This window comes from Cephus cinctus, unplaced genomic scaffold (assembly GCF_000341935.2).
Source record: "Cephus cinctus unplaced genomic scaffold, Ccin1 Ccin1_scaffold0494, whole genome shotgun sequence".
Classification (NCBI taxonomy): domain Eukaryota; kingdom Metazoa; phylum Arthropoda; class Insecta; order Hymenoptera; family Cephidae; genus Cephus; species Cephus cinctus.
In genome coordinates, this window is record NW_014333166.1 from 518,189 (window position 1) to 543,623 (window position 25,435).

General features: G+C 38.0%; 3 protein-coding genes and 1 pseudogene across 8 annotated transcripts; 2 read left to right on the forward strand and 2 right to left on the reverse strand.

Annotated features, from left to right (window-relative positions):
* The first annotated feature begins 71 nt into the window (after positions 1–71).
* On the forward strand, positions 72–5,033 carry LOC107268163 (annotated as a pseudogene).
* LOC107268219 lies at positions 4,991–16,892 on the forward strand. Of its 5 annotated transcripts, XM_025085474.1 has the most exons (10): positions 4,991–5,076; positions 5,150–5,543; positions 8,124–8,273; positions 8,352–8,513; positions 8,613–8,789; positions 8,860–9,114; positions 10,468–10,694; positions 11,099–11,152; positions 15,362–16,654; positions 16,719–16,892. In XM_025085474.1, the coding sequence occupies exons 2-10, from the start codon at positions 5,336–5,338 to the stop codon at positions 16,848–16,850; spliced, it is 2,658 nt and encodes an 885-aa protein (XP_024941242.1). In that variant the 5' UTR covers positions 4,991–5,076; positions 5,150–5,335; the 3' UTR covers positions 16,851–16,892. The 5 variants fall into 5 exon arrangements, with proteins under 5 accessions (XP_024941242.1, XP_024941244.1, XP_024941245.1 ...); XM_025085476.1 differs by lacking the exons at positions 4,991–5,076; positions 15,362–16,654; positions 16,719–16,892 and adding an exon at positions 11,527–14,711 and having other exon boundaries at positions 5,172–5,543; positions 10,468–10,709; XM_025085477.1 differs by lacking the exons at positions 4,991–5,076; positions 15,362–16,654; positions 16,719–16,892 and adding an exon at positions 11,527–14,711 and having other exon boundaries at positions 5,172–5,543.
* Positions 16,893–17,100: 208 nt separating this feature from the next.
* Positions 17,101–19,974, reverse strand: LOC107268214 (heat shock 70 kDa protein cognate 4). The gene is made up of 3 exons (XM_015740758.2): positions 19,830–19,974; positions 19,152–19,366; positions 17,101–19,057 (listed from the first exon to the last, which is right to left on the reverse strand). Exons 2-3 carry the CDS (start codon positions 19,354–19,356, stop codon positions 17,313–17,315), a joined length of 1,950 nt encoding a protein of 649 aa, XP_015596244.1. The 5' UTR covers positions 19,357–19,366; positions 19,830–19,974; the 3' UTR covers positions 17,101–17,312.
* A 1,023-nt stretch (positions 19,975–20,997) lies between these two features.
* On the reverse strand, positions 20,998–24,071 carry LOC107268215 (transmembrane protein 161B). 2 transcript variants are annotated; one of them, XM_015740760.2, is made up of 11 exons: positions 23,695–24,071; positions 23,468–23,571; positions 22,941–23,170; positions 22,793–22,872; positions 22,488–22,703; positions 22,299–22,415; positions 22,082–22,222; positions 21,840–22,014; positions 21,684–21,780; positions 21,464–21,624; positions 20,998–21,356 (listed from the first exon to the last, which is right to left on the reverse strand). In XM_015740760.2, exons 3-11 carry the CDS (start codon positions 23,109–23,111, stop codon positions 21,237–21,239), a joined length of 1,278 nt encoding a protein of 425 aa, XP_015596246.1. In that variant the 5' UTR covers positions 23,112–23,170; positions 23,468–23,571; positions 23,695–24,071; the 3' UTR covers positions 20,998–21,236. The 2 variants fall into 2 exon arrangements, with proteins under 2 accessions (XP_015596246.1, XP_015596245.1); XM_015740759.2 differs by having other exon boundaries at positions 22,941–23,196.
* Positions 24,072–25,435: the final 1,364 nt, after the last annotated feature.

A 25,435-nucleotide genomic window follows, 5' to 3' on the forward strand; every position in this document is an offset into this window, starting at 1 on the left:
CATACAAACTTCCTATACCGAGAACTCGTGTGCGTGCTATTCTAAAAAAAAAAAATAAACATTTTAATCAACGTTTACAAGTAAAAAGTAATAGGGACTGGGAATTACGTAGTTAGAAACTGATGTTGTGACCTCCGCATATTTATCTGGACGCATCATATCGACTACTATATTAGTCTTCAGTAGCTCTTAGGCTTTCTTACTGCGAACATGCAAGTACTGCTGGTGGTATCTTTAATTTCGGTGACGCTGGGCGTCGGGACGCTCGCCATCGAGGGTGTCAAAGGTGGAGCTCGTGGTCGTCTGATCACAGGTGTGAATTCACCTTTGCCGCCTACCAATCAAACTGGTCTTTGTTACAAAAGAGTGCCGTAAGTATTTTGAAAAAAAAATCTCCATTTTTGTTTATATATATTTTCCACATACGTTAGTGGCGTCACTTTCGATGAGGTTCTCTTTAGCTTGACGTGGGGAGTTACTTGTGAAATTAAACACGTTTAGATTGGCTTCGATCTTCTGTTCCTAAAGCCTGATTATCCGCAGTCTATGCATCGTCTTTTTATAAGGTTCTCACGAAAAATCAATAAAAGTCCAACTTGAAGCTGAATATAATTTATGGAATTATTTTGATTACCGCTGGTCGTTGAAATACATTTGGCATTCGTATCGATGAGCCATGACGTAACGTCCTTGATTGACATAAATGTGAGCCCGCATTAATCATGCTTATGAAGAAACGGAATTTAATTATTGTCTCTCAAACTTGGACACTATTTACTCATCGTATTTTTTATCAATCAACAAAATATTTTTAAAGAGACAGTCAACTTCTTTTTCTTACAGATACACTCAAACGCTTGCGAGAAATGCAACGAATGTAACTAATCCAGATGTGCCTACTGCACCCGTGGGTGTAAAATCGGTAAAAAAAATCATACCTCTTGTGTATCCATGAAATATAGTTAACATGTGCAAAATCCAAAAATGCATTTTCAGAATTCAAATCATGGCTGGGTAGTGGTAGTGGACTGTTGTGACGGTTACCAAAGGAATGAAACGTCAGGTAAATGCAAAGCAGTCTGCGAGAATGGTTGTTTCGGTGGTGTATGCACCGGTCCGAACGAATGCATATGCGATGCCGGATGGCGTCCAGAAGCTGGGATTTGCAAGCCAATCTGTCAACGTCCATGTAAAAAGAATGCATATTGTTTCGCACCTGAAGTTTGCGAATGCAGCTTAGGTTACAATGACGTAGATGGCGAATGTCGACCTGTTTGTCGCGGTGGATGCATCAATGGCGATTGCATAGCGCCAAGATTGTGCAGATGCAAGCCCGGATACACACTGGATTCTCAGAATCAGTGCATCCCTACATGCGAAGGTGGTTGTCCCCATGGGGAATGCACTGCACCTGGTATATGCACTTGCAACCAAGGGTAAGAATCAAATGAAGGGTGAACGTTTTTTATATGTATTAAAACTGCATTTTTTCTCTTGCAGTTATGTAAATCCACCCGGGGAGACAGAAGCCTGTCTGCCAGATTGTCCAGGTGGATGCAACGGCGGCGAATGCATTTCTCCAAATGTATGCAACTGCAAACCAGGATTTACTCGCGATCCTAATGGAAGCTGCAAATCCCAATGCAGCAATGGCTGTGTAAATGGACAATGCGTAGGACCTGAGCAATGCAACTGCAATCCTGGTTTTACAAAGGATCCTGAGACTCAGACTTGCGTAGCTGGCTGCGAGAGAGCTTGCTTAAATGCAGTATGCACTGGACCAAACACTTGCACCTGCAAGAGAGGCTACGTACCCGATCCTAGAGATCCCACTAGAAGCAGGTGCGTCGCTGGTTGCGTTGGAGGTTGTATCAATGGAGTCTGCTCTGGACCAAATTTCTGCATCTGCAACCCCGGTTTTATTAAAGATCGTAGCGTCAAAGGGAGCCAGCGATGCATCCCGCGTACCTGAATCTTATGCAAAGAAAGTCATCCTTTGTAAGCTCTCTATACAATAATGTGAATAAATTTTCATTCTATTATACATTAAATTAAAATTTATATATCGTCGCCTGTTAACCTTATTGGCTTTCTCCTAAAAATCCTTAAATTAACCTTGACGTAAGATATGACTAAATTTCGAGATCACCGATTGACAGATAGTTGTGTTTACTAACCTCAGATTTCTTCCGTTATGAAAATCCTGCATCCTCTCTGAGTGATAAGACGGAATCGAGGAGAGAGGAAGTGCACATAAAATGTATCACAATAGGTTTCACTGGCATTTCGTATCAGTCAAACGTCCAGTTGTCTCTCAGACAAAAGCTTAAAAATGTTATTTAAATCTGCGGTCCTGACAATAGTTATTTTAACTGAATTTACTCACGGCACGATTCCACTTACCACTATGGATGGATCATTAATTTGCCATGAATCATACAGGTATGTACGTTAAAAGAAATCAAATCACCATAGATTCATCATTTACGCAAAATAATTGCATTCCATTATTTCTGCCAATTAAAATCTCCATATACAATATTTCTCGATTTGCAGCGATTTAGAATCTCGATACGTCACGTACAGAGAAAGGTATACAGACAAAATCTACTCATTCTTCCCCACAAGGTGGCGAGTGAATTACAAAATAGTGGTAAGATATATAGCATACTTCTGATTCTAGATTGTAAAAAATATACTGTGATACCACAGTATGTACTTTTTCCTCAATATAGATTTTATGAGGTGCCAACTACACAATTTTAAAACTTACATTGTTCTACCAGTACGATACAGTTTACAAGATCAGGGAAGCATGCTGCGTCGGTTACGAGAAAGTTGGATCAGTCTGCCTGAAAATGTGCGACGCAGGATATCAGCTTGATTCGAACAAAATTCTGTGCCAGCCCATCTGCGATTCTATCTGTCAAAACGGAAGCTGCACGTCACCAAACACCTGCACGTGCAACAACGGCTATGAAAAAAGCGCAACACAGCCCAACGCTTGTATTCCCGTGTGCGACAGACCCTGCGTAAACGCAGATTGCGTAGCACCAGATCAGTGTCAATGTCACACAGGGTATAGTAAGAGCGATGATGACTTTTCCTGTGCGCCGCAGTGCACCGATGGTTGCATTCGAGGTACCTGCACGGCTCCAAATATTTGCACCTGCGATGATGGTTACGTAAGCCTTGAACTTTGGAACAGTATCTGCTTTCCTATCTGCCATGAGACTTGTGTTAATGGAACATGTATTGCACCGGATGTGTGTTTTTGCAAGTTTGGATATTACCAAATTTCATCCACCACATGTGCACCGTTGTGCGATAACGGATGTCCCAATGGAGAGTGCATATATCCGAATGTGTGCAGGTGCAACGATGGGTACGTTGGGGATCCAATATCGAGTGAAATTTGTACACCAATTTGTACGAAGCCTTGTATACACGGTATTTGCACAGCACCGGATACGTGCATGTGCAACGTTGGATTCAAACTCAACCAGACAAAATGGAATGTTTGCGATCCATTTTGTTCGGATTCCTGTGTCAATGGACATTGTGCTGCACCTGAAACTTGTGCATGTGATAATGGATACAGGAAGACTGATATTGGAAATATCTGCGAGCCCGTTTGCGAAAATTGCACTAATGGAAATTGTACGGAGCCAAATGTCTGCACGTCCTTCGAGGGGTACGAGAATGACTCCAATGCAACTTGCGTTCCTAGTTGCAACTGCATCAACGGAACTTGCACCGCACCTGATACCCGGATACAGGAAGACTGATATTGGAAATATCTGCGAGCCCGTTTGCGAAAATTGCACTAATGGAAATTGTACGGAGCCAAATGTCTGCAAGTGCTTCGAGGAGTACGAGAATGACTCCAATGCAACTTGCGTTCCTAGTTGCAACTGCATCAACGGAACTTGCACCGCACCTGATACCTGTCAATGTCATCCTGGTTTTGCCTTTGCTAACGGGAATGCAAGTCTTTGTTTACCAGAATGCAATGCAGGATGCACCAACGGAGAATGCACAGAGCCCGATGTATGCAGCTGCTATGAAGGATTTGTCAAGTTGAATGACAGTTCGGATGGAATTTGTATAGAAGCTTGTCACAATGGCAGCTGCCAACATGGTGACTGTCAATCCGATGGATATTGTCAATGTTATTATGGATGGAGCGACAAGACGTGTGATACACCTACCATGTGTGTGTTAATTCTTGAAGGAGATGCTGGGTAAGAATTTTTGTAGACAATTTTGTTGTATGCCATTTTTTTAAATTTAAGATATAGTTTCAGGCAGGTTAATGAAACGGAACAGAATGATGCAATACTCGAATCTCCATGGAATGGACCAACGTGTGATGACAGCTGTTTGGAAAATATTGACAATGAAACTCTGTGCTACAATGATACGACGCATGCAATTCCACGTGTGGCATGTTTCTTAAGGCCTGGTACGTTCCCATTCTGATTATTATGACAGTTCCAAACTAATAATGTGTGGGTTTCAGATTCTGGCTGCAAATTTTTGACTCTGGGTGTCGTCAGATTATTGCACAATCCCACAATTATAGGTGCTGCTGGCGCAATAACTGTATTAATCTTGGGAGCAACAATGGCTTTAATCATTTTATTTAATCACAGGAGGCGAAAGAGAAATGATTGTATGCTTTCATCCGGTATATGCGAAACAAATGAAAAACACTATTAGTAATTTCTTTACGTTTTCAGATGACATAGCAAACATGACCCGGGACTCATTGAATGTATTAATGAGAGAAGTAAATGACGACGAATTCAACGAGGATACCATAAATTAAATACATGTTTAGTAGTTCCATAAATTATTCACGTAGAAGCATTAAATCCGTTAAAGCAAAGATTCAATTAATATACATATATATCTACAGTCGTAAAACTTCTCAATAAGATAATACTGAAGACAGTATTCAAGTAAAAATTAATATATGTATAACAAACTAAATCTTAAAAATAATATCACGAATACTCCTCCTCTAGATACACCCGTCTAATCAATACCATAGCCATATCTGGACAAGGGTAGGTAAGTAATTTTATGATAAGGGTAGAAGTGTTCCTGAAGTCGAAGAGAGTGTCTATCTACAAAGTATAAGTAGGTTGGTAGATGCACGAAGCTGGTTTATCGAGGTGAGTGTTAGCCACCCTTCAGGTCATCCAGTTAGAATTTGAGCCGCTGGGAGGCGCTGTGGTAGCGAGCGGGCGCATTGAGCAGCGTCTCTGTTAAGGGAAGATGTCGATGCGCCGGTGGTCGGTTTCGGGGGTTGACTCGCGCCGCGGGGGCGATGAGCGCACTTCCCTTCGCCCTGAGACTGACCTGCTGGCTATCCTGCCTCGTCTTCCTGATCAGCCCGACCTGCACCACATCGGACAACCAGCAGGAATCTCTTCGCCAAGGAGATGACGTACGCACCCTCGAGGAAGGTATCAATGACGACATCGAGATCAACACCGATGAGGAGGACGAGGACTACCTCGACGGTAATACAACGGGTAAGCTTCTGTTTTTTAATCAGTTTGGATCACTTTAATTGGTACCAATGATTATCATTAAAAATCCCAATGAAATTCCCAACGCCCATTGGCTAAGTACCTTGGGTATTCATGGGGGTGGAATCCTGAATTCTTGGTGTATTGATGTTACCTTAGGGGCATGCCTCGCGATGGGTGGTTAGTCGGGCTGATCCCAAGAATTTATTTTTTTATTTTTTTATGAACCGTTGCATGCACTTTTCTTTATTTTATAAAATAGTTCATTAGCTCGCCAGGTGTTTTTATCGAGAAGTATCAAACGCAGACTATAGATTCTCGCGTGTATTTTAATAACGGGCTTTATAGTTAAATGACACTTAAATGGAGTGATAATCGATAAGGGTCGTGTTTGAAGTTGACTTGGAAAAAATAAATATGTCAGGAGTGTGTTAATGAATGGGTATTTCTTATAGTTATGAAACTGCCTGACTGCGTTCTCCGTTTTGTAATCTTATCCTGCCAGGATATGACTTTTCTTGCATTAACGTAAACCCGTGCGAATCCAATTTGGATTTCGTAAATGTCAGTGATTTGAGAGCGAGAAAAGTACGGATATTCATGCGGATATATGAAAACCCGTGAAATTGCAGGCATTACAGAAAGGCCGTTTCGTGAAAGGATGAAAATAAGCCATTTAAACGTTATATCTGCTTTCCTGACGGTAAAAGCTCTTTTGCTAGATAATTATTCGCAACGTTAAGCACCCGATAGAGCTTGGTGCACATGCAAGCTGAAGCATGAAATGTTGCCTATATATATTTTCTAGACAATTTTTTGCGCAATCAGCCATAATGAATGACGTATGAATAAATCTCTGAAGTTTCTTGAATCAATACAAAAAAAAAGCGTTAAAAATAATCCAAAACTGGATTAAACAATTTTACAACAACAAAATTTCGTGCTATATAGATCTGTTGATATTTTGAAAATTCTCGTTAAAAAATTCATTTGCATTTCATTAATCAAAACATACGTAATAGGACTGAATAAGGGAGCTTTTTCAGTTTTCTCATTGACGACAATGAACGGACGTAGAAGCACGTATCCATTAAAACGAGCGTGACCAAAGTAAAAAGTCACAGACACTATTCTACTTTCGCGAAAATTCTCGACTGTACCGACGCGTCGCGACGCTGGGCGTATTGATTTTAATGGATGCTGCAAGCTGGGAGACCGCATAGGCCTCAGTACACGAGTCACGTTACAACAATATTTTCTCAAGAAAGCCTAGATTCAGAGTGAAAAGCTCATTAGCCATTCGCCACATCTCATTGTTAATTCCAATGAGTACCACGAAAAAAACTAGAATTGGACAAAGAACCAAAAAAAAAAGAAAATTTAACAAAAATCTAATTCTCAAATAATACCTAAATCTAAAAATAAAAAACGACGTGCCATTGGAAACAATTAAAAGCTTATTAAAACTATTTGGAAAAGCTCCGTGATGAAGTAAAGCTCTTAACTCGGTCACGATTCGCCAATTCTCTATCTTCTAGTGCATTAGTCAAAAGCGCCACTTGTTTCCAGAACACGAGGATCCAGAACGAATGTTCCAGATAGACGTAGCGAGTTCGAACGTACATACACATATACCATATGATAACAGACATTGACGAACAAGAAACAATATGCAAACGCGTACAATGCATTGTTGAGAAAGTTCGGTGTAAAGCACTTTGCCGGCAGCCGCTACGAAAAGAATCTTATTGATCTGGTTGCTATACCATACACTATATTAGACGATATACCACGTAGCAGGATACTAGGTGCTGGTATAGGATAAGATAATCTAACCGATGATGCACGAGGAATTAACGTGTGATGTCTGACGGTATTTGTCTTCTGTATTTTCTGTAAAGGATACATCAGGAGTAATACAAAGAGAGAGTTACATGTATTTTGACTTTATATAGCTTGCGTGATAATACGTGGCAATCGTCGCCGAAGGAAACGTCCTTTTCCTGTTTAGAAAAAAAATATCTCTGGCGCCAGATTACGCGACAATGAAAATTGCAGCGAATGATTAATTCTATTATTGTACTTGACTCATCGTCATTTTTTTGTAATTATCTGGTATCCCGGGATATTTTGTATTGTTGTGTACAGTCCTTAAGCATCGACTATAGTGTGTACTATCGGACTGGATATAGGGTTGGACTGTATCTGGTTACCATGTACCAGAAGACTAATAGGGTAATAGCTAATGGCTAATTACCTTGATACATTCGACTTAACGTAATCGATGTGTCAGCTTGAAATGTGTTGCCTGTTGATCTATATATGGTGTCTATTGAATAAATGATAAAAATATAGTATAGAAGATAGAAGAGACGGGTATGGAGATTTAACTAGGTTTTGAGGAGAGGGAAAAGTTTATAAGAATTTGGCAGGTCGCCCGAGGGTAATTAAAAATGAAGTTGGTGAATTATTAAAGTGCTATTTGGAAATTCGTGCAAGAAAATTGCATTACCTAGTTAACTCTATGAAAAATGATTATTGGAATATGAATTTTGTTCGGATTATAATTTATTTGATTTTTAGAAAAGGGCAAGTATCTGGGATCACCCTGCGATTCGACCCAGACGTGCAATCCAGAATTACAAAACGTGTTCTGCGACGCTATCACTGGTTTGTGCGAATGCAAAAAATTGTATCCCGTACGGCTCGGTCCCACCAAAGGATGCGACAAACGTAATTATTAAATTTTTAATTGACAATTTTAATTTCTCACTGATTCGCCTCAAATTCATTTTAATCTCCTATATTCAGCGAAGAAACTTGGAGAGCAATGCTATTACCGTGCAACTTGCACTTTCGCGGTCCAGCACTCGACTTGCATCCAGGTACAGCACAATGCTATCTGTGCGTGCGAAGAAGGATACCACAGGGTGGCTCTATCGAGGCCTAATAAAAAGGATTTCTGCGCCGAAGGTATACTCAGCCTTCTTATCAGCAGAGATAAGGGGAATGCAAATAAAAAAAAATTACCATATTCAATACTTTGAAATGGTATCATTCTCAACCATATAGATCTGGTGCTGATAACTACAGACGTCCCGACCTTATTCGGTGTAGCAACCGGCTTAGCAGTATTTACGGCACTAATATGTTTCGTACTGAAACTATTTAGTCGAGCAAGATATACAAGACCACGACATTACGCCAATGCTAATCATGCGCCTCCTATGTTATTTTCCAGCGACACAGGTCAGTCATGACAATTTTATATGTTTTCGGAGTCATTCGATATGTAGATAATAATCTATATTTTTTTTAGGTATACCATTAACACTTCACGGTGGAAGGCCATCCTCTCGTACAAGTCAAAGAAGCAATGGGGCACTGACCTGCGCGTTCACCAGGAGACCAAGCAGCGGCGGAAGTAGAGGACCTCTGGTACCAGCCTCGCGAGCAGGTGCGGCACGAGCCGCGGCCATCTTGCTTATTTCGTGCCACCTGCAGGCAACCAAAGGCGGGAACAAGCATCGACGCACCCTTAGCGATGTGGCCGAGGGTTCGTCCGACGGCCTCGGTAGAACATGCTCATATCAATCTTATCGTGCTGTCATGTCATGATGTTGTCACGATGATTTTGACCTGATTGGCGGATACTCTTTGTCCTCCGGAAGGACCCACTCGCTTCCGTTTCCTCATACCGACCATTATCTCCTGCGTTATAAATATAGGGTAACTTGGAATTTTGGTCGTTCTTTGGAAACGGATATTTTTTTATTTTCCTAAATGAAAAAAAAAATACTTATAGATGACGACCCCTTCCCTACTGCGGGACACGGTTATTACGTTACTAATTAACCAGTGGGTCTTTCGTGGTAATATTGATTCGTCAGTCTGATCCCTAACTTTTTTCTTTTCTTTTTTTTTGTAAAGTGTTGTACGGTCACTGTGCTTGCATTGTTTCCTCCTTGCCTTCCTATATTCATCATCTTGAAACGTTACTGAAGTCTGTTTTTCTCACTGAAAGAAACATACGAATGACACGTGATTCATCTGTGTAGCTTTTATATATATTTTTTTGAATTCTTATGTTTGAAATTCTTTATCTGAAAAGATGAAAAGTGTCAGAGTATCCCGTGAGCGAGACATATATATATATACTGATACGAATACTGTATTATTGAAACAAATATGCACGAGTGCGTTACGAGACAGCAAGATGGCAGCGGCCATTATTGTTCTATACTATACATTTCTGGTAAGACGTAGTATTGCGGCTACGCACTAGCTCGCTTTGAAGCATCGATTATCGCATGGGACGTTTTCTTTTTTATATACTTTCGTTTTTACCTTGTTTCGAAACAATAGTACGCTCATGAGCTTCGCATTGAATTCGTGGAACAACGGAAATTTTTAATATTTACAAACACCTTTCGAATTTTACCACAGTAAACCCGAAGTCTTTGAGCTTCCTGTAGTAGTTATCTCTAAACAGTGCATCTACTTTGATATTCTGCATGTACTTTATTTGCACAGTTTAACAGTCCCTCCTGAGCAGTGAAAGAAAATCAATGAAGAACTTCACAATGCATAAGCCAGTTGCACGCTAGAAAAAAACTTCATAGACACGCTTAAGAAATTATTGAACTCATTCATTTAAAATATTCAGTCTCATCAATTATTAAAAAAAAAAAATTTAATTAATTTTACAATCATCAAGAGTAATTTTGAATCGTTATTTCAGTACAGTCAACATACAACGTACTAAAATTTATAAAATTATTTGTAGACTAGAGTGACAAATGAGCTTATACTAATTAACGCACAAGAAACAGTTAATTTTTATATCCCCCGGAACTTGCATTCCATTGTAATATTTTATTGTTAACTTTGACATTTTTATTGATTCAAGTATTTTTCTTTTGGTCAGGTTCCCGTCGTCCTAGCTTAGCGTCGGTTCACAGTTCCACGTCATCGGCAAGAAGCTACAGTGCACGGAGACTGGAACGCGAGAGAAACGAGAAGGAACACAGGCAGCAACTTCAGGAACTGAGACTAGCAAGACAACGAGATCAGCAGCAGACAGCACCGACGCCAAGTCCGAGGACGCCACATTCGACGGATGAGCTCTTGCCGTCCGTCGAGGAGGGAAAAGAGGTATTCTACAACGAGGTACATTGGATTACTGATTAGCCGAACGACTCAAAAAAATCTTGAGATATTGGGATGTCTACCGTCTTCTATTGTATTGTATACCGTCTTCTAAGTAAAATGATCCAAAATTTCAATAAGTGAGAAAATTTTGGAAAAATTTTGCTTGACAGATAGAAAAAGTTTTTGCTTGGCTATTAAAAAAAAAAATACTTCTAGATTTTAGGTAATAGTCAGTAATTCAATTAATTCCCAAATGTCGTTTTACTATGTGTATCGTACGATTTTGCATGTAATAGAACTATTAGTATGGTTGTCATGTTGTTTGACTTTTTTATTTTCCATTTAAATTTTCTATTCGACTGTTGGGCAATTCAAAATTATTATTGTTGCTTTTTGACAAATTTCAGCAAGTGCCAACAACGTCGGGTGTGGCTGGTACCACAACAACAACAGTGAACGAGGTAATGTCCGCCACTCCTACAACGTCGACGTTTAACAGGGAAATGGCACCCTGTACTTCGGGAGATATTTTCCAAGTGTAACTATAATCACAGTACGTGAATTAGTTATGTCTCGTGTATATAACTGATAGACTTTATAGCGCCACACTGTAATTCTCAGAATCGGTGGCGATTCGTCCAATGATAGGGGATTGATTAGAAAGTGATTGAAAATAATTTTTGGAACTGTCTTATAATTTTCGAAAAAGAAAAATAGTACTGTATAATATATTCTTTTTTGTACAATTCAAAGTTATCCATTTTTTGTTGTCACTCGCCCAAAATACTACGTGACTTATAAATTTAATAGACGTTTTAAAAATGCTTCGTTTCAGTTTAACGAATCCCTTCGGAATTACCGTGTGGCACGAGAATGATAACGGTAGGGATGGGTTCAAGGTCTGGTGGAAAATTTGCCTTTGTACGAGATAAAACTGTTGTAAGAACGCGTGCTATTAACAATAAGCTAATTCGTATTATTGGAATAACAATGAATGAAGATGGTAGTATTGAGTAATAATCTATAATGCGGGTTGAGCTAATGAGGAAGATATATTAAATGATATCAAGTAAGTAATATTATGCAAATGTAATATTAACACGCTGTACCGTAGGTACTTTTCAACACGTGTATTTAATTACTGATTATCGTTTGCTTTTATCGACCAACTTTATTCAGGCACGGTTTTCAATTAGACTAACTTTCTCAACCTGATTTTCAGAGACGTTAATACACGTAGGTTGGTAACCTTATATAAATTCGAAAAATTGAGAATGAAGTTTTTTTTTTAAAACTACTACTTTTTACCAGGGCTGCCAACTCAATCATTTTTTTTAATTAGCACATAGGTATCCTAAGTCACGTATGGATCCTGTATTTCTGCACACGGGTGATTCAAAAGTAAGGCGAGTTTTTTTTAAACAGTTTTTTCTTTGCTCTATATACAGGGTGAGGCGTTTATAGTGACCCAGGCAATTTTCTCCCAAACGAAGCGAGATACAAAAAAATGTTCGATACATTAGTTTCATGGCTTCGAGGGGGACACAAGATGGCGTCTTTCAATTTTTTCCTAAATAAAAGTATCAAGGTCATTTGAGGGTGAACTTTGGTTTTTTAAATGAGATGGTGTATTTTTTGTTATGGAAATCAAAAGAGCATCCAGGTCTCAAAGTACTGATATGCTATGGTGTCAAAACTAAAGGATCATGGGATATTAATTGAAATAGAAAAAAAAATCGGTTTACTTTTTAATGGCGTATACGCTCCGGGAGTTTTTTCGATGAAATTTCACAACAAATGTTCGAAATGTTGGCCATTTACTTCGATGCATTTTTGATAACGTTGAATGTAAGAACGTTGCACTGCCAATAGAGTGTCATCCTCGATATTGGCAGAGGCATCAATGATGCGCTGGCGGATGTTGTCGCATGTCGTCGGTACTTTCTTGTAAACTTTTTCTTTTATGTATCCCCACAAAAAAAATCTGGAGACGTCAGGTCCGGAGAACGGGCAGGCCAATGAACAGGTCCTCGACGTCCTATCCAGCGATCGGCATAATCTCGATCCAATATTTCACGAGCTTGAAGCGAAAAGTGAGCTGGACATCCATCATGTTGATACCACATATTGCATCGTTCCAGAAGTGGTATGTCTTCGAGCAATGTTGGAAGCACTCGATCCAAAAAGTCCTTGTACCTCTGTCCGGTGAGTGTATCTTCAAGAAAGTACGGGCCAACTATGCGGTTTCGGTAAACACCACATCAAACATTTAGAGTCCACGGCCGTTGATGTTCCACTTGCCGCAACCACCTCGGATTTTCCGTAGCCCAGTAATGCATATTGTGGCGGTTAACTTGGTTAAATTTAACTTTAACTTGTTAAATTTCATCGAAAGAACCCCCCGCAACGTATGCGCCATTAAAAAGTAAACTGATTTTTTTTTCTATTTCAATTAATATCCCATGATCCTTTAGTTTTGAGACCATAGCATATCAGTACTTTGAGACCTGGATGCTCTTTTGATTTCCATAACAAAAAATACACCATCTCATTTAAAAAACCAAAGTTCACCCTCAAATGACCTTGATACTTTTATTTAGGAAAAAATTGAAAGACGCCATCTTGTGTCCCCCTCGAAGCCATGAAACTAATGTATCGAACATTTTTTTGTATCACTATAAACGCCTCACCCTGTATATATTTTTTTTGTATTTTTCTTTATTCATTTTGTATTTATTATTACTGATGGCTGACGGTATTGTTAATGCATTTTTGAGGATATCTGCGGAAACGATACTTGGATGTTATTGGTACTTGTAGACGGCAGTGATTTTGAGAATTTTCGTAATCCAAGCTGTGGTTCTATGTTTAGAACGCACTCATGCGAATTGTCCAATTTTTATGGAGACTCGATATTTTTGAGCTTACAATGACTTTACTCGTTTCATTAGTGTACTGTGATTTCATAAGGGATCCTTGAAGTGGATGCTGCGTCAAAGTGGGTTTGAGATACTCAGATAAAATGTGTAACGTGTGAAGGAAGTGGATGAGTGATTTAGTATTTTGAATTTATACTTTCAAAATATAATCTTGTCTTGGGGTCATGCACTTTTCTGCTTGATAGCTTTTATAATAGTATTTTCATCATTTTTACGTGGTTGGACGTCCTGAATGTTCTTGTTACCTTCGTTGCAGTATTGCGAATATGCTTCTCCCACTTTCCTATACTGCAAGGGTTGATTGAGGATGAAAAATAATTTTTGAAAAATTACTTAACTCCGACGTACTTAATACGTCTTTTAGCAAGTAATTGACCGTATATTTTTTTTTCGAAATAGTCATATGAATTAATTTCGATTTCTATTGAAACGTATCGATACGTTATAAAACAAAGCTAATCGAAAGCTATCGATTTCGTCTTTTTGAATGTTTTTTATGATAACGTCATATATTCATATAGCACCTACGTCTGATAATAAATCTAGAAGAAAGATTGTGTCTGTTCTTTAACCCAAGGAAGATAAAACTGTTCGAGACGTTCAACTTAACGACTAAATGTAACGAGTTTCTTAGGGTGATAAAAGTGATTATAAACTAAATACAAGAGATTAAAAAAAGGAAATAAAAACTAACCGCGTAATAACGATTTACTAGCGAGTCATGTATAATATTGTTCGAGTAATTTATGCTGCCTTTCGTGAGATTGAGAAAACCAAGAAATACAAGAAAATATTGAAATAATATATATATATATGAAATAAACAAAGAAACCGTACGATCGTCTTCTGGCTAAGTTGGTTTGATGTACACGTGTTCCGCAACGATTACCACTATTAATTCAATCATATCAGTTCAAACCACCATGTCGTGTAACCTGTATATTTTTTTTCGGGTAACCGACGCAAAACGTATGATTTTGAGAATGGATGTACAATGTTATCGTTTTATTCCCTTTTAAATATTTATTGTATAATAAATTGTAATATAGTCGTTGGGCAAAATAAAGCTCGTTTTTCTAGATATCGTTTTTACTTTATTCTAATTCCTATACCCTCACCTCCGCCTTAGCCCCACCCACGGAAACTGATCCTCTTCAAATCGTTATTACACAAATATTTTGTCAAAAAAATTATATCCCATTGAATCATATCTTATGGGGATTACAGACCAGAACTAGCGACCTACTGATAACGCCAGCACATACTACAGCGAAATTCAGAGAATCATTTTAATTTATTACTGCACGTTATTATAATCAAATTAGCGAATAAGTTAAAGAACTCCCTCCGCATGTGTATAAGAAAAAAGTAGAGAAATTGTTTTGTTGAGAAGTTATAGGAAATTTTGAAAATACAACTAAAATCATGGGCCAGTGCTGGATCATATAATAAGCAGATACGTAGTAAGATATGTACCTGGCATTAATAATATAATTTCAATACTCTCGTACTTGGCATAGTTTTTCACACATTTTTTTTGGGGTACTGGTAGGTCTTTAATATACACGAATATACTTTATTACATATTAATGAATTTCCGTCCCATTTAATTGCTTGCTGCAATTAGCCTAATGAAAGTAACTAAAATTTTCATACGTCTTATAAAAAATTACGTATTACCATGACAGATAGCAAAAACTGAGCTTCCACGAAATTTGTTTAATTTCACAGTATCTGTGCAAACTTCAGATAAAGCACAAGCCCTGCTCTATCCCAAAAGTCATTAATTGCACAAGCTCTTCGACAATCATGGAAGAAGATATCAGTGCCACAGTGAAAAATCCAAAATCGGTTGAAAATGTTTTGCGACCAATGTCATACGTCACTTGGTTAATGGGAGTTGGAATAGCCCGTCCAGGCGATTGGTTGATATCAACAATCATAATACGTTTGATACACCTCGGTCTGTGCACGGCAGTGATGGTATACGGGGTGTTGGATTTTTTTATAATTTTCAAAATCTTTCGAAACAACATGTACCGCATAATGTACTTTACTAACAAGAGTGTTTTATTCCTTACGTCCTATTATTACGTATTCATCGGTCTTCAACATTACAAAACGTGGCCAAAGTTGATGAACAAGTTGATAGCACTCGATAGAAAATTCAGTCGTGATATACCGATAAACAATCAGGCTGTACGGATTAAACAATACGTCGCGTTATTAGTCATCATCATTATTGGTCCAGTTGGTCTTATCGCTCATGTGGTATATTACATATTGACGTCGCCGGACAATCTTTTGCCATCCGATGGACTTTTATATTACAGTTACGCTCAATCGCTCGCTATGACTTTTGGCTTCAATATATTAGTCTTCGTTGTTTATCAAAGATTGAAATTGGTTAATTCGTTAATTAAACAAATGACGGACGTTTACACGGCTTCGTGGATAGTGCTGAAGTTACAGAGATTAAGGGTATTGCATCATGGTGAGTATATAGGGAGGGTAGTTTGCATCGATATATGTATATATATTATTATTGTTATTGTTATAGGTGTTTGTGATCTCGTCACTTTGATAAACAACACTCATGGCATCCATTTGATATTTGCATCCGTCAATTGCTTTTTAATGGTCGTTACCACCCTTTTCAGAATTTACATTGGATTGGTTGATAACAATAATAGTTTCATAATGATCAACAATGTTATATGGTTAATGTACGTGGCGCAATTTGCCTTTATCTGCACAATGTGCACGTTAGCTACACGAGAATCCCAAAAAACTGGAAGTTTGATTCATAAGATGGTACTGAATCATAAGCCTGTGCTTAAGAAACGACTTTACAGTTATAACGGTGGTAACAGACAGTCGGTTCAGACTTTGTCGGATTTAAGTAATTATGAGAGGGTATGTGTGGAAAATGAGGTGATGCATTTCTCAGCGCAATTGCAACAACATCAGATTGCTATGAGTGCTTGTGAATTCTTTGATATGAACAACGGAATGCTTCAGGCTGTAAGTGTTAATTTAAAGGCGAAATTAAATATATATATAATTGAGATATTGTATTTATTTTCAGTTTATTGGTGGAGTTACGACGTATCTTATAATATTAATACAGATGTACGACGCTAATAAAACTATGACAGGGAATAAAGTGGTTAGTACAATTGAAAACGTTACAGAGTATGAAATGTCAACTGAACTGTGATAAAAACAAATTCATGTAATCCTGATTGTATGAAAGAAGTTTAAAAAATGTTATGAGACAAAAATACCATTATCTGTATACAGCGGAAACCTTTTAGGCGATAAATCATTGTTTTTAACCGACGGACTATCCTGTTGGCTTTGGTTTCGTCTTGCGTTGATTAACGCTTTGTTATCGTAACGCGAGAGAACAGTTCAGCTAAAAATAATTGGTTGGTAAGCTGATATATAATTAAATAAAGAGATTGAAATTAAAAAACAGAAATCATATTTTATTAAACAGACTCACACGCAGACGAGTACTGATAAGAGATATACATATATATATAATGTGTAACTCAAGTTGGTTATATGCTTTTTTAAGGAAAAATGACTGGAAAATTGACAATCACAAAGCGAATTACGTATACGATTATTGGATATAGATAAAAATTAGAAATAGTTAACTTTGAATCCATTTTGGTTAATCGACCTCTTCGATTGTAGGTCCACCAGCTCCTCCTGCTCCTGGGGTAGCACCACCAGCTGCTGCTCCTGGAGGGAATCCAGGACCTCCAGGCATACCACCGCCACTACTCTGGTACAATTTGGTAATAATTGGACTGCAGATAGATTCCAATTCCTTTTGTTTATCTACGAACTCCTCCTTCTCAGCTAGTTGATTGGCATCCAGCCATTTGACGGTCTCGGAACATTTATCCAATATAGTTTGCTTGTCAGATGAGCTGATCTTGTCCTTGAGTTTTTCATCTTCAACGGTGCTCTTCATATTGAAGCAGTAGGATTCCAAAGAATTCTTTGCAGCAATGGCCTCGCGCTGTTGCTCATCTTCATTTTTGTATCTTTCAGCTTCGTTGACCATTCGTTCTATATCTTCTTTGGATAAACGTCCCTTGTCGTTAGTGATGGTAATCTTGTTCTCCTTACCCGTGGACTTTTCAACAGCCGTCACGTTTAGGATGCCATTAGCATCGATGTCGAAAGTTACTTCTATCTGTGGTACACCACGCGGAGCTGGTGGTATGCCAGTAAGTTCGAATTTACCGAGTAAATTATTGTCTTTGGTCAAGGCTCGTTCTCCTTCGTAAACTTGAATAAGTACTCCAGGTTGATTATCTGAATACGTTGTGAACGTTTGGGTCTGTTTAGTTGGGATGGTAGTGTTCCTTTTGATCAATGTCGTCATGACACCTCCAGCAGTCTCGATACCCAGAGACAATGGGGTCACGTCCAGAAGAAGGAGATCCTGAACTTGCTCGGATTTATCGCCATGAAGTATAGCCGCCTGGACAGCAGCGCCGTAGGCTACAGCCTCATCTGGATTGATGGATTTGTTTAACTCCTTTCCGTTGAAGAAGTCCTGCAGGAGTTTTTGAATTTTTGGAATTCTTGTGGATCCGCCAACCAGGACGATGCTGTGAACTTGAGACTTGTCCATCTTGGCATCGCGTAAAGCTTTCTCTACAGGTTCGAGTGTGCTTCTGAAGAGATCGGCACAAAGTTCCTCGAACCTTGCACGAGTTATCGACGTATAGAAATCGATACCCTCGTACAAAGAATCAATTTCGATACTGGCTTGAGTCGAAGAGGACAGGGTCCTCTTAGCTCTCTCGCAAGCTGTTCTCAGTCTTCTAACGGCTCTCTTGTTGTCGGACATGTCTTTCTTGTATTTCCTCTTAAATTCTTGGATGAAATGATTGACCATCCTGTTGTCAAAGTCCTCTCCGCCCAGGTGAGTATCTCCAGCGGTAGATTTCACCTCGAAAATTCCATCCTCGATTGTCAAGATGGACACGTCAAAGGTGCCGCCGCCAAGATCGAAGATCAGGACGTTCTTTTCGCCGGCAGCCTTCTTGTCCAAACCGTAAGCAATGGCTGCTGCTGTAGGTTCGTTTATTATTCTCAGGACGTTCAGTCCTGCAATCGCACCAGCATCTTTGGTAGCTTGACGCTGAGAATCATTGAAGTAGGCAGGAACGGTGATGACGGCGTTTGTGACTGTCTTTCCCAGGTAACCTTCAGCAGTTTCCTTCATCTTTATTAGGACCATAGAAGAGACTTCTTCAGGGTAGAAGGTCTTAACCTCACCCTTGTACGTTACTTGAATTTTCGGTTTTCCACCTTCATTGATGACGGTAAATGGCCAATGCTTCATATCAGCCTGAACGGTTAGATCGTCAAAGCGACGTCCAATAAGACGCTTGGCATCTATAGGACAGTAATTTAACAAAGGATTCGTTAGCAAGATCGTAGATCATCGAGAAGTCATTATAAATGCTTTTTAGTCTTATTGGGTACTTACCAAAGATCGTATTGCTGGGATTCATAGCCACTTGATTTTTCGCCGCATCGCCGATCAATCTTTCCGTATCCGTAAATGCAACGTAGCTGGGGGTCGTTCGATTCCCTTGATCATTGGCAATGATCTCAACTTTACCATGTTGGAAGACACCAACGCAAGAATAGGTGGTGCCCAGATCAATACCAACGGCAGGTGCTTTTGACATTTTGTCGTTTCTGAAAATTATACAATTTAACAATTAGCACTCCAGAAAAGTTCATTAAAAATAATCCCTATCGTTTCTTCATCTACAAAAAATAGTGGCTTTAAATAAAAATGTCAGGTTGTATCTTCATAGCTCTGCGTCAATTCGTCTTAACATTGTATTTACGCATTTACGTGGTGCGCACTGCGACGCACCTACCTACGTCGCAACTACGTGTCACAGATATTAAGAAAAAAAAAGTAAAACTTAATTCAAACTTTCTCGCAATGCTAATCAGTATAATACACTGTCACCCCGATTACGTATTTCGAGTATAAACCATCCCGAGGAACGTGATCAAAATGACGTAAGTCTAAATAAATTTGTATATACATAACAATTCTAGTGTATTCGACCAATTCATACTGAACATATACTTCACACCAATTTTCATCTATTAACACAACACGGAACATATGACACCTTGCACTCACCTTCGTTCGTATTTAACTTATCCAGAAACTTCTTAACTTCCACTCGTTTGTTTAAGCGTTCGAATTGCGCCGGTTGACGTCTCGTGTAGATCTGCCGGCTCCACCTTCGCGTCTGCTTTTATTAGTCTAAATCTCCCGCTTCGAGAATCTTCTACAGACTACCAATGAACGCGAAAATTCTACCAAATCTTGAACCTGATTGGCTGATTACCAATAGTGCCAGCAGTCGTATTGCTCGACACGCAATAAAAGTTGGTGGGAGTGGCGGAGGTCTCACTGGAATTGCATCGCAGACGTTTCGGCAACGTTTCGGCGCTATTTATAGTCGACCCTTCGCGAATCGGCTGTCTCTTTTAAAAGGATATACATATACACGTATGTCCATATGCACTACATGTATGCCTCATCCGATGCAAGTTTCTGATACCTGAAATTCGATCATCGGATCTCATCCGTCATTTCAAAAAGGTTTGTCAAATTTTCCAGGTCCATCTAAGTCATTTGATAAAAATTTGTCAAGTGCGTATTTGTTTATCACAATGTTGCCGGTAAGCTGTCTTTTGAAAAAATGGCATTGACATTGTGAGTCAGATATTCTTTTTAGTAATTTCAATATTCACAATAAGTGCTACATGAGTAATGAATACTGGAGTAATATGCAAGTTTCGAAGATATGTATGTATGTATGTATGTGCCGGGTAACTACTAGCAGCTTCTCCATTTATCAGCAGGAGTAACAGAACTTTCGGGAACAAATTTTTGGTTCGAATTAAGTTTGAAGAATTGTTTTTATCTTTCTACAGGACGATTTGTATAATTTAAAACTAGGCTTCACGCCAAGACCCGTAATAAAGTTGCGTGCTATTTCGAGTGAATAGGAGTTTTCGAGCTGCTAAATACATAGCGTAAGTACTTGCCTGGGCAAAAAGTTGTTCTCTTTATACATCAGCAGAGATCAGGATTTCAGTACGATAATTGATTGCATTGAAGGTAGCTAATATGAGATATTGTATGATCATGATAAAGTTCGTTTTATTATCGAATATTTATGAAAGGAGATAACGTATTTGTTACAACGTTTATAGCTGGAGGAAATGGTGAGGATAATAAAAAACTGAGAGATTGGGTGACTACATACATATATGTAGTGTGAAACAAGGACACTGGGTGTATTTAAGCAAATTGAGGTTTATTACTTAAAAAATACTAACTATACTTTCACATAGTGGTTCACAACTATCAGATTTCTTGTACTTTACAAACTTTTTTGTGCTTATATGTTTTGCTAAGTAAAAGATTGCTTTACATAATGATGAATGGGATGATATTCTGGTAGAATTGTTACAAACGAAGATGAAATTGTGGCTGAAGATTTAGTCTTTTTTTTCTTGTGTGCCATCAGGATCTTTATGCAGCTGAAAAGTATGACTGATATACCATTCCCATAGCAGTCGTAGAGAACCATGTAAAGCAACTCCACCATGTTGCGAACCCCAGTAGACCCCTGAACACATCTGTAGTAAAAATCTGTGAAATGAATATCAAATGTATGAATATTTCGAGCAGAGCAATACATATTTCGTCAAGTATAAATTATTTTATTTTCATTAGTCTTATCCAGAAATAAATCTTACTTGTTTGAGAGAATCAAGGGCAAGGTGAAATTCTTGAGCTGTTTGAATGACTGTTTTTTCATTACTATCAGGAGTCATTGTTGGTAAAATTTTTGGTGGTTTGTCTGCTGGACATTCCTCAATTAATATATCTTTGTATAGACCTTCCCATGTGTATCCACCTGTGAATTTTTGAGTAATTATTCTGAAAGAAGACTACATAGATGTTATATATTTTTACCTAATGTTTTATACATGAGGGTGAAGAACAGACATATTATTATTGGTGCTATAAACTGTAATGTAACGACACACAGATAATAGAATACTGCAGCAATCTGAAAAAATATATAAAGTTAGAGTATACAAGTATTATTTGATCTTTCGTATTATCTACCTTTTTTTGCAATTCTATATTTGTAATTCGACCAGCTTCTTTCTTTTGGTTCTCCAATCTTTGAGTAGCTAGATTTAAATAGGATTGTAGGTATAAAGGCATTAATGCCAACTTTAGTAAAACAGCTATTACGACTGCTACGAGTCTCATACTTTCAAATGCTGCTACCGTCATACTGGAAACAGATTGGCACAGTTTCCTTGGAACTTCATTATCATTTAAGGGAAATAGTAATTTCTTACAGTGGTCCAGTCATTCCAGTGAATATTCTAGCAGTCAAGTAGTCTCTACTTATAGGTTTTATCCATAAAATGACTAATAGAAGTGGAGAAGCGTATGAGATATTCAGCAATAATAACAATAGCTTATTGTCTTTATAGTATCTATAAGAAAAGTTATATGAGTATATCAATAAATTATCAAACATTCAGATAAAAGTTATAAGGTTTATTATTGTACTTTAAAGTGTCCCAGTGCATTTTAGACATTCTTAAACCCGGGAATGTAAAGAGAGACCCAAGTAGTCCGCACCACACAGCAAGGAAGAACTTCAGTACTATCTTAGATGCAGGACCCCTAAAAATACAATTTATGGAATATGGATCATAGAGCAATGCAATGCGATGCAAAAGTAAAATGAATCCTTACGTTGAAGATAGACCTTGATTGTCTAAAAAGAGAGAAGCACTATGATTGAAGCTTGTATAGGCTTTTTCTAAACCTATTTCAAGAGTATTTTCATCAATTATTAAAATCATCATAGCAACAAGAAGGTACGCGAACCCTGAAACAATGCACGTGGATCTCTCGCCTACACTTTCTTCTCCTTTGAAATATTGTACCCAGAGGGTAAGCAACATTTTACTATAATCAATTTAAGGAAAACTTTCAAGGCTGTTGAATATAAGCATATTTTATGCATGTATTAATTACTGCAAGAAATAAAAGGATACAGTGCAAATCCCAAAACTAGGGCACACCAGAGTATGCTAAGGTTGATTTCATCTTTGATAGGATATAAATGATTGTATACCTAATGGATAAAAAGTAGATTTAATAACTTCACATTCTTTATCTTCAATTACTATTATATATACTTACTTCTGTGAGAATATAAACCAGCCCAGCGTAAACAGAAAAGTCTAGCAACCATTGATATTCAGTATAAAATTTTAAATGTACTACGTCAAGTGGCATGACTTTGGCACTCTCTAGGGTAATATTAAGATTTCTGGGAACATGAAAAGTATCCCCTATCTTTCCATTTTCCATGTGTTTACCCTTTTTTGGTTTTTCTCTTGGTACACCAGCTAATGATCTGAGCTCTTGGTCTGTTGGATACAGATAACGAATCAGTCTGAAAATATACATTAAGAACTTGGAAGAATACTGGGCAAGATCATGTTTTTATTAAAAAAATTATACTTGTGGTTAATTGCAGAAAAAAGCACTCCGAATGAGTTAAATAACTTTGGAAGATAGGAAGGTTATCAGGATAATATAATAATAACTCAATATAGCAAGGTATAGTGTTTTAATGCAATATTTTAGCATACAAAAAAAATGGTTTTTGTTCAATAAAAAGGCGGATAATTGACAACAAACTTCTTTAATATCAGCATACATACCCAGTTGAACATAGAATCCATTGTGCAAATGAATAATGAGAACCCAATTTCTGAATGACACTGACCATAATCAGTGTGATGACCAATTGTGCACCCAAGAGGGCCTGAAAGGAAACATCTTTTTATTTTATATATCAATAAGATAAGTTCAAAGTTAATAATTTCAGTATTTTACTTAACCTATACACTGTAGAAGGCATGTGTTAAGGTTGATTAAAAATACTTACCATACTAATCTCTAATTATATTAAATTACTGCAGCGAAGAGAAGCATAGATGTAAGACTAAAAATAAAAAGGGGTCATTGATCAAAAATAATTAACACTTTGGTGCACGCAAATAATCGTTCAGTTAGTCCCTCTTCGGCGCAGGTCTCACGACTTTAAATTACACATACGTATACTAGGTCCCAGAATTTATAAATAGTCGGAATTTTCAGGTCAAAGGGTTCCTTATTACAAATAGAATTTAAAAAAGCAGTATCCATGCCAATTACGCAAAATTTATGTGAATAAGTATATTCAGAATATTTTTAGTCCAATACTATGAGCTTGATCGGAAATAATCAATACTCTTACGTGAAAAATAGTTAAATATAAAATTTTAGAAAGGTAATATCTTCGACTCAATTTTAAATTACCATTTATACCTATGTTTTCTATAAAATTATAAATAATAACCTAGTCGTAATATAGAAACAAAGTAAAATAATTTTCTACATTTGCCTATTGGTTCTTGTCCACGCTGGGATTCCAGAACCTTATCATACATGAAACATATTATCACTGCTTGTTCCAGTATTTATATAGTCAGAGATGAGCAGGGAGATACACAACGCTCCGGTTTCAGGCGATACCAAAATCATGCCGCTAAATCGTAGCGGCAAGTCTGGAAGTAGGATTCTGTGATCATCGCCTCCGTCGACAATGCAAATCCCGTCGTAGTCGAGCTAAACGTGAACACGAACGCGTAGCTTGGCGGGCAGAGGTTCTCCGCTACTCACCGTTGGTTCCCAGAGCAACTCTTAGAACAAGACCGGGAACTATAGAACTTCTAAAGAATTATTGAAAAAGCTTATTGTTGAAATATTTTTAAGACATTTTGAAGAAAGTGCCAACTTGACACCCGTGTAGCACCTCAATTTTTACTAAATATTATTGGATCTTGATTTACTTTCAAAATTTATTCAAAATATAAAATTGAAGCTAAATAAAAATCTCGCAGAATATACGGAGCAGATAAAATTTGAATTGAAATTGTAGAATATCGAAAATAAATTACATTCAAATTGAACTATTAATAAATTAAGTGTTTGTAACATTAAAATAATTAATTAAATCAATAAAGTAAAATATTAACCAAAATTGTGAAGTTGCCCAAAATTGTGTGCGCGCAAATTCGTCGCGGCAGGACTCGTCGAGTGGAGATGGCGAAGAGTGGGGGGAGCGCTCGAGGCAGTGCCCGCACTCCGAGCGCTCATTCTTCCTGGAGCCGGTCTCCTATACTGGTCTCTTGGAACCACCCCCCATATCCATTTGCAACCTTCTTCCATTATTATAGTTATTTCTTCTTTACTTCCTTATTTCTTTATCTTTCATTCTTTACTTTCTTATTTATCTCTTTCCTCATTTCTTCTCCACTTTTATAACTCTATTCTTTACTTTTCTACTTCCCACTTCTTTATTTCTATCTTCATTTCTTTCTTCTCGTTTCGCTTTGTTCCTTCTTACTTTCAATTGTATTTGTCTTACTTTCCCTATTCCTTTAGTCGGGTCGTGCATATTAATTCAAGTAGTCATATAAGAGTAGTCACCCTGTTAGTGCAGCTAGACTTAAGACCATGGTGTCGGGGGTTGCCCTTCCGCCTCATCCGCTGAGCTTGCTCAGTGGTTGGTGGCCCAAGTTGTGGCCGCAACAGGACCTTATGGGTAACCCGACGGGGGCCTTGAGCCCCCTTAGGGTATCTAC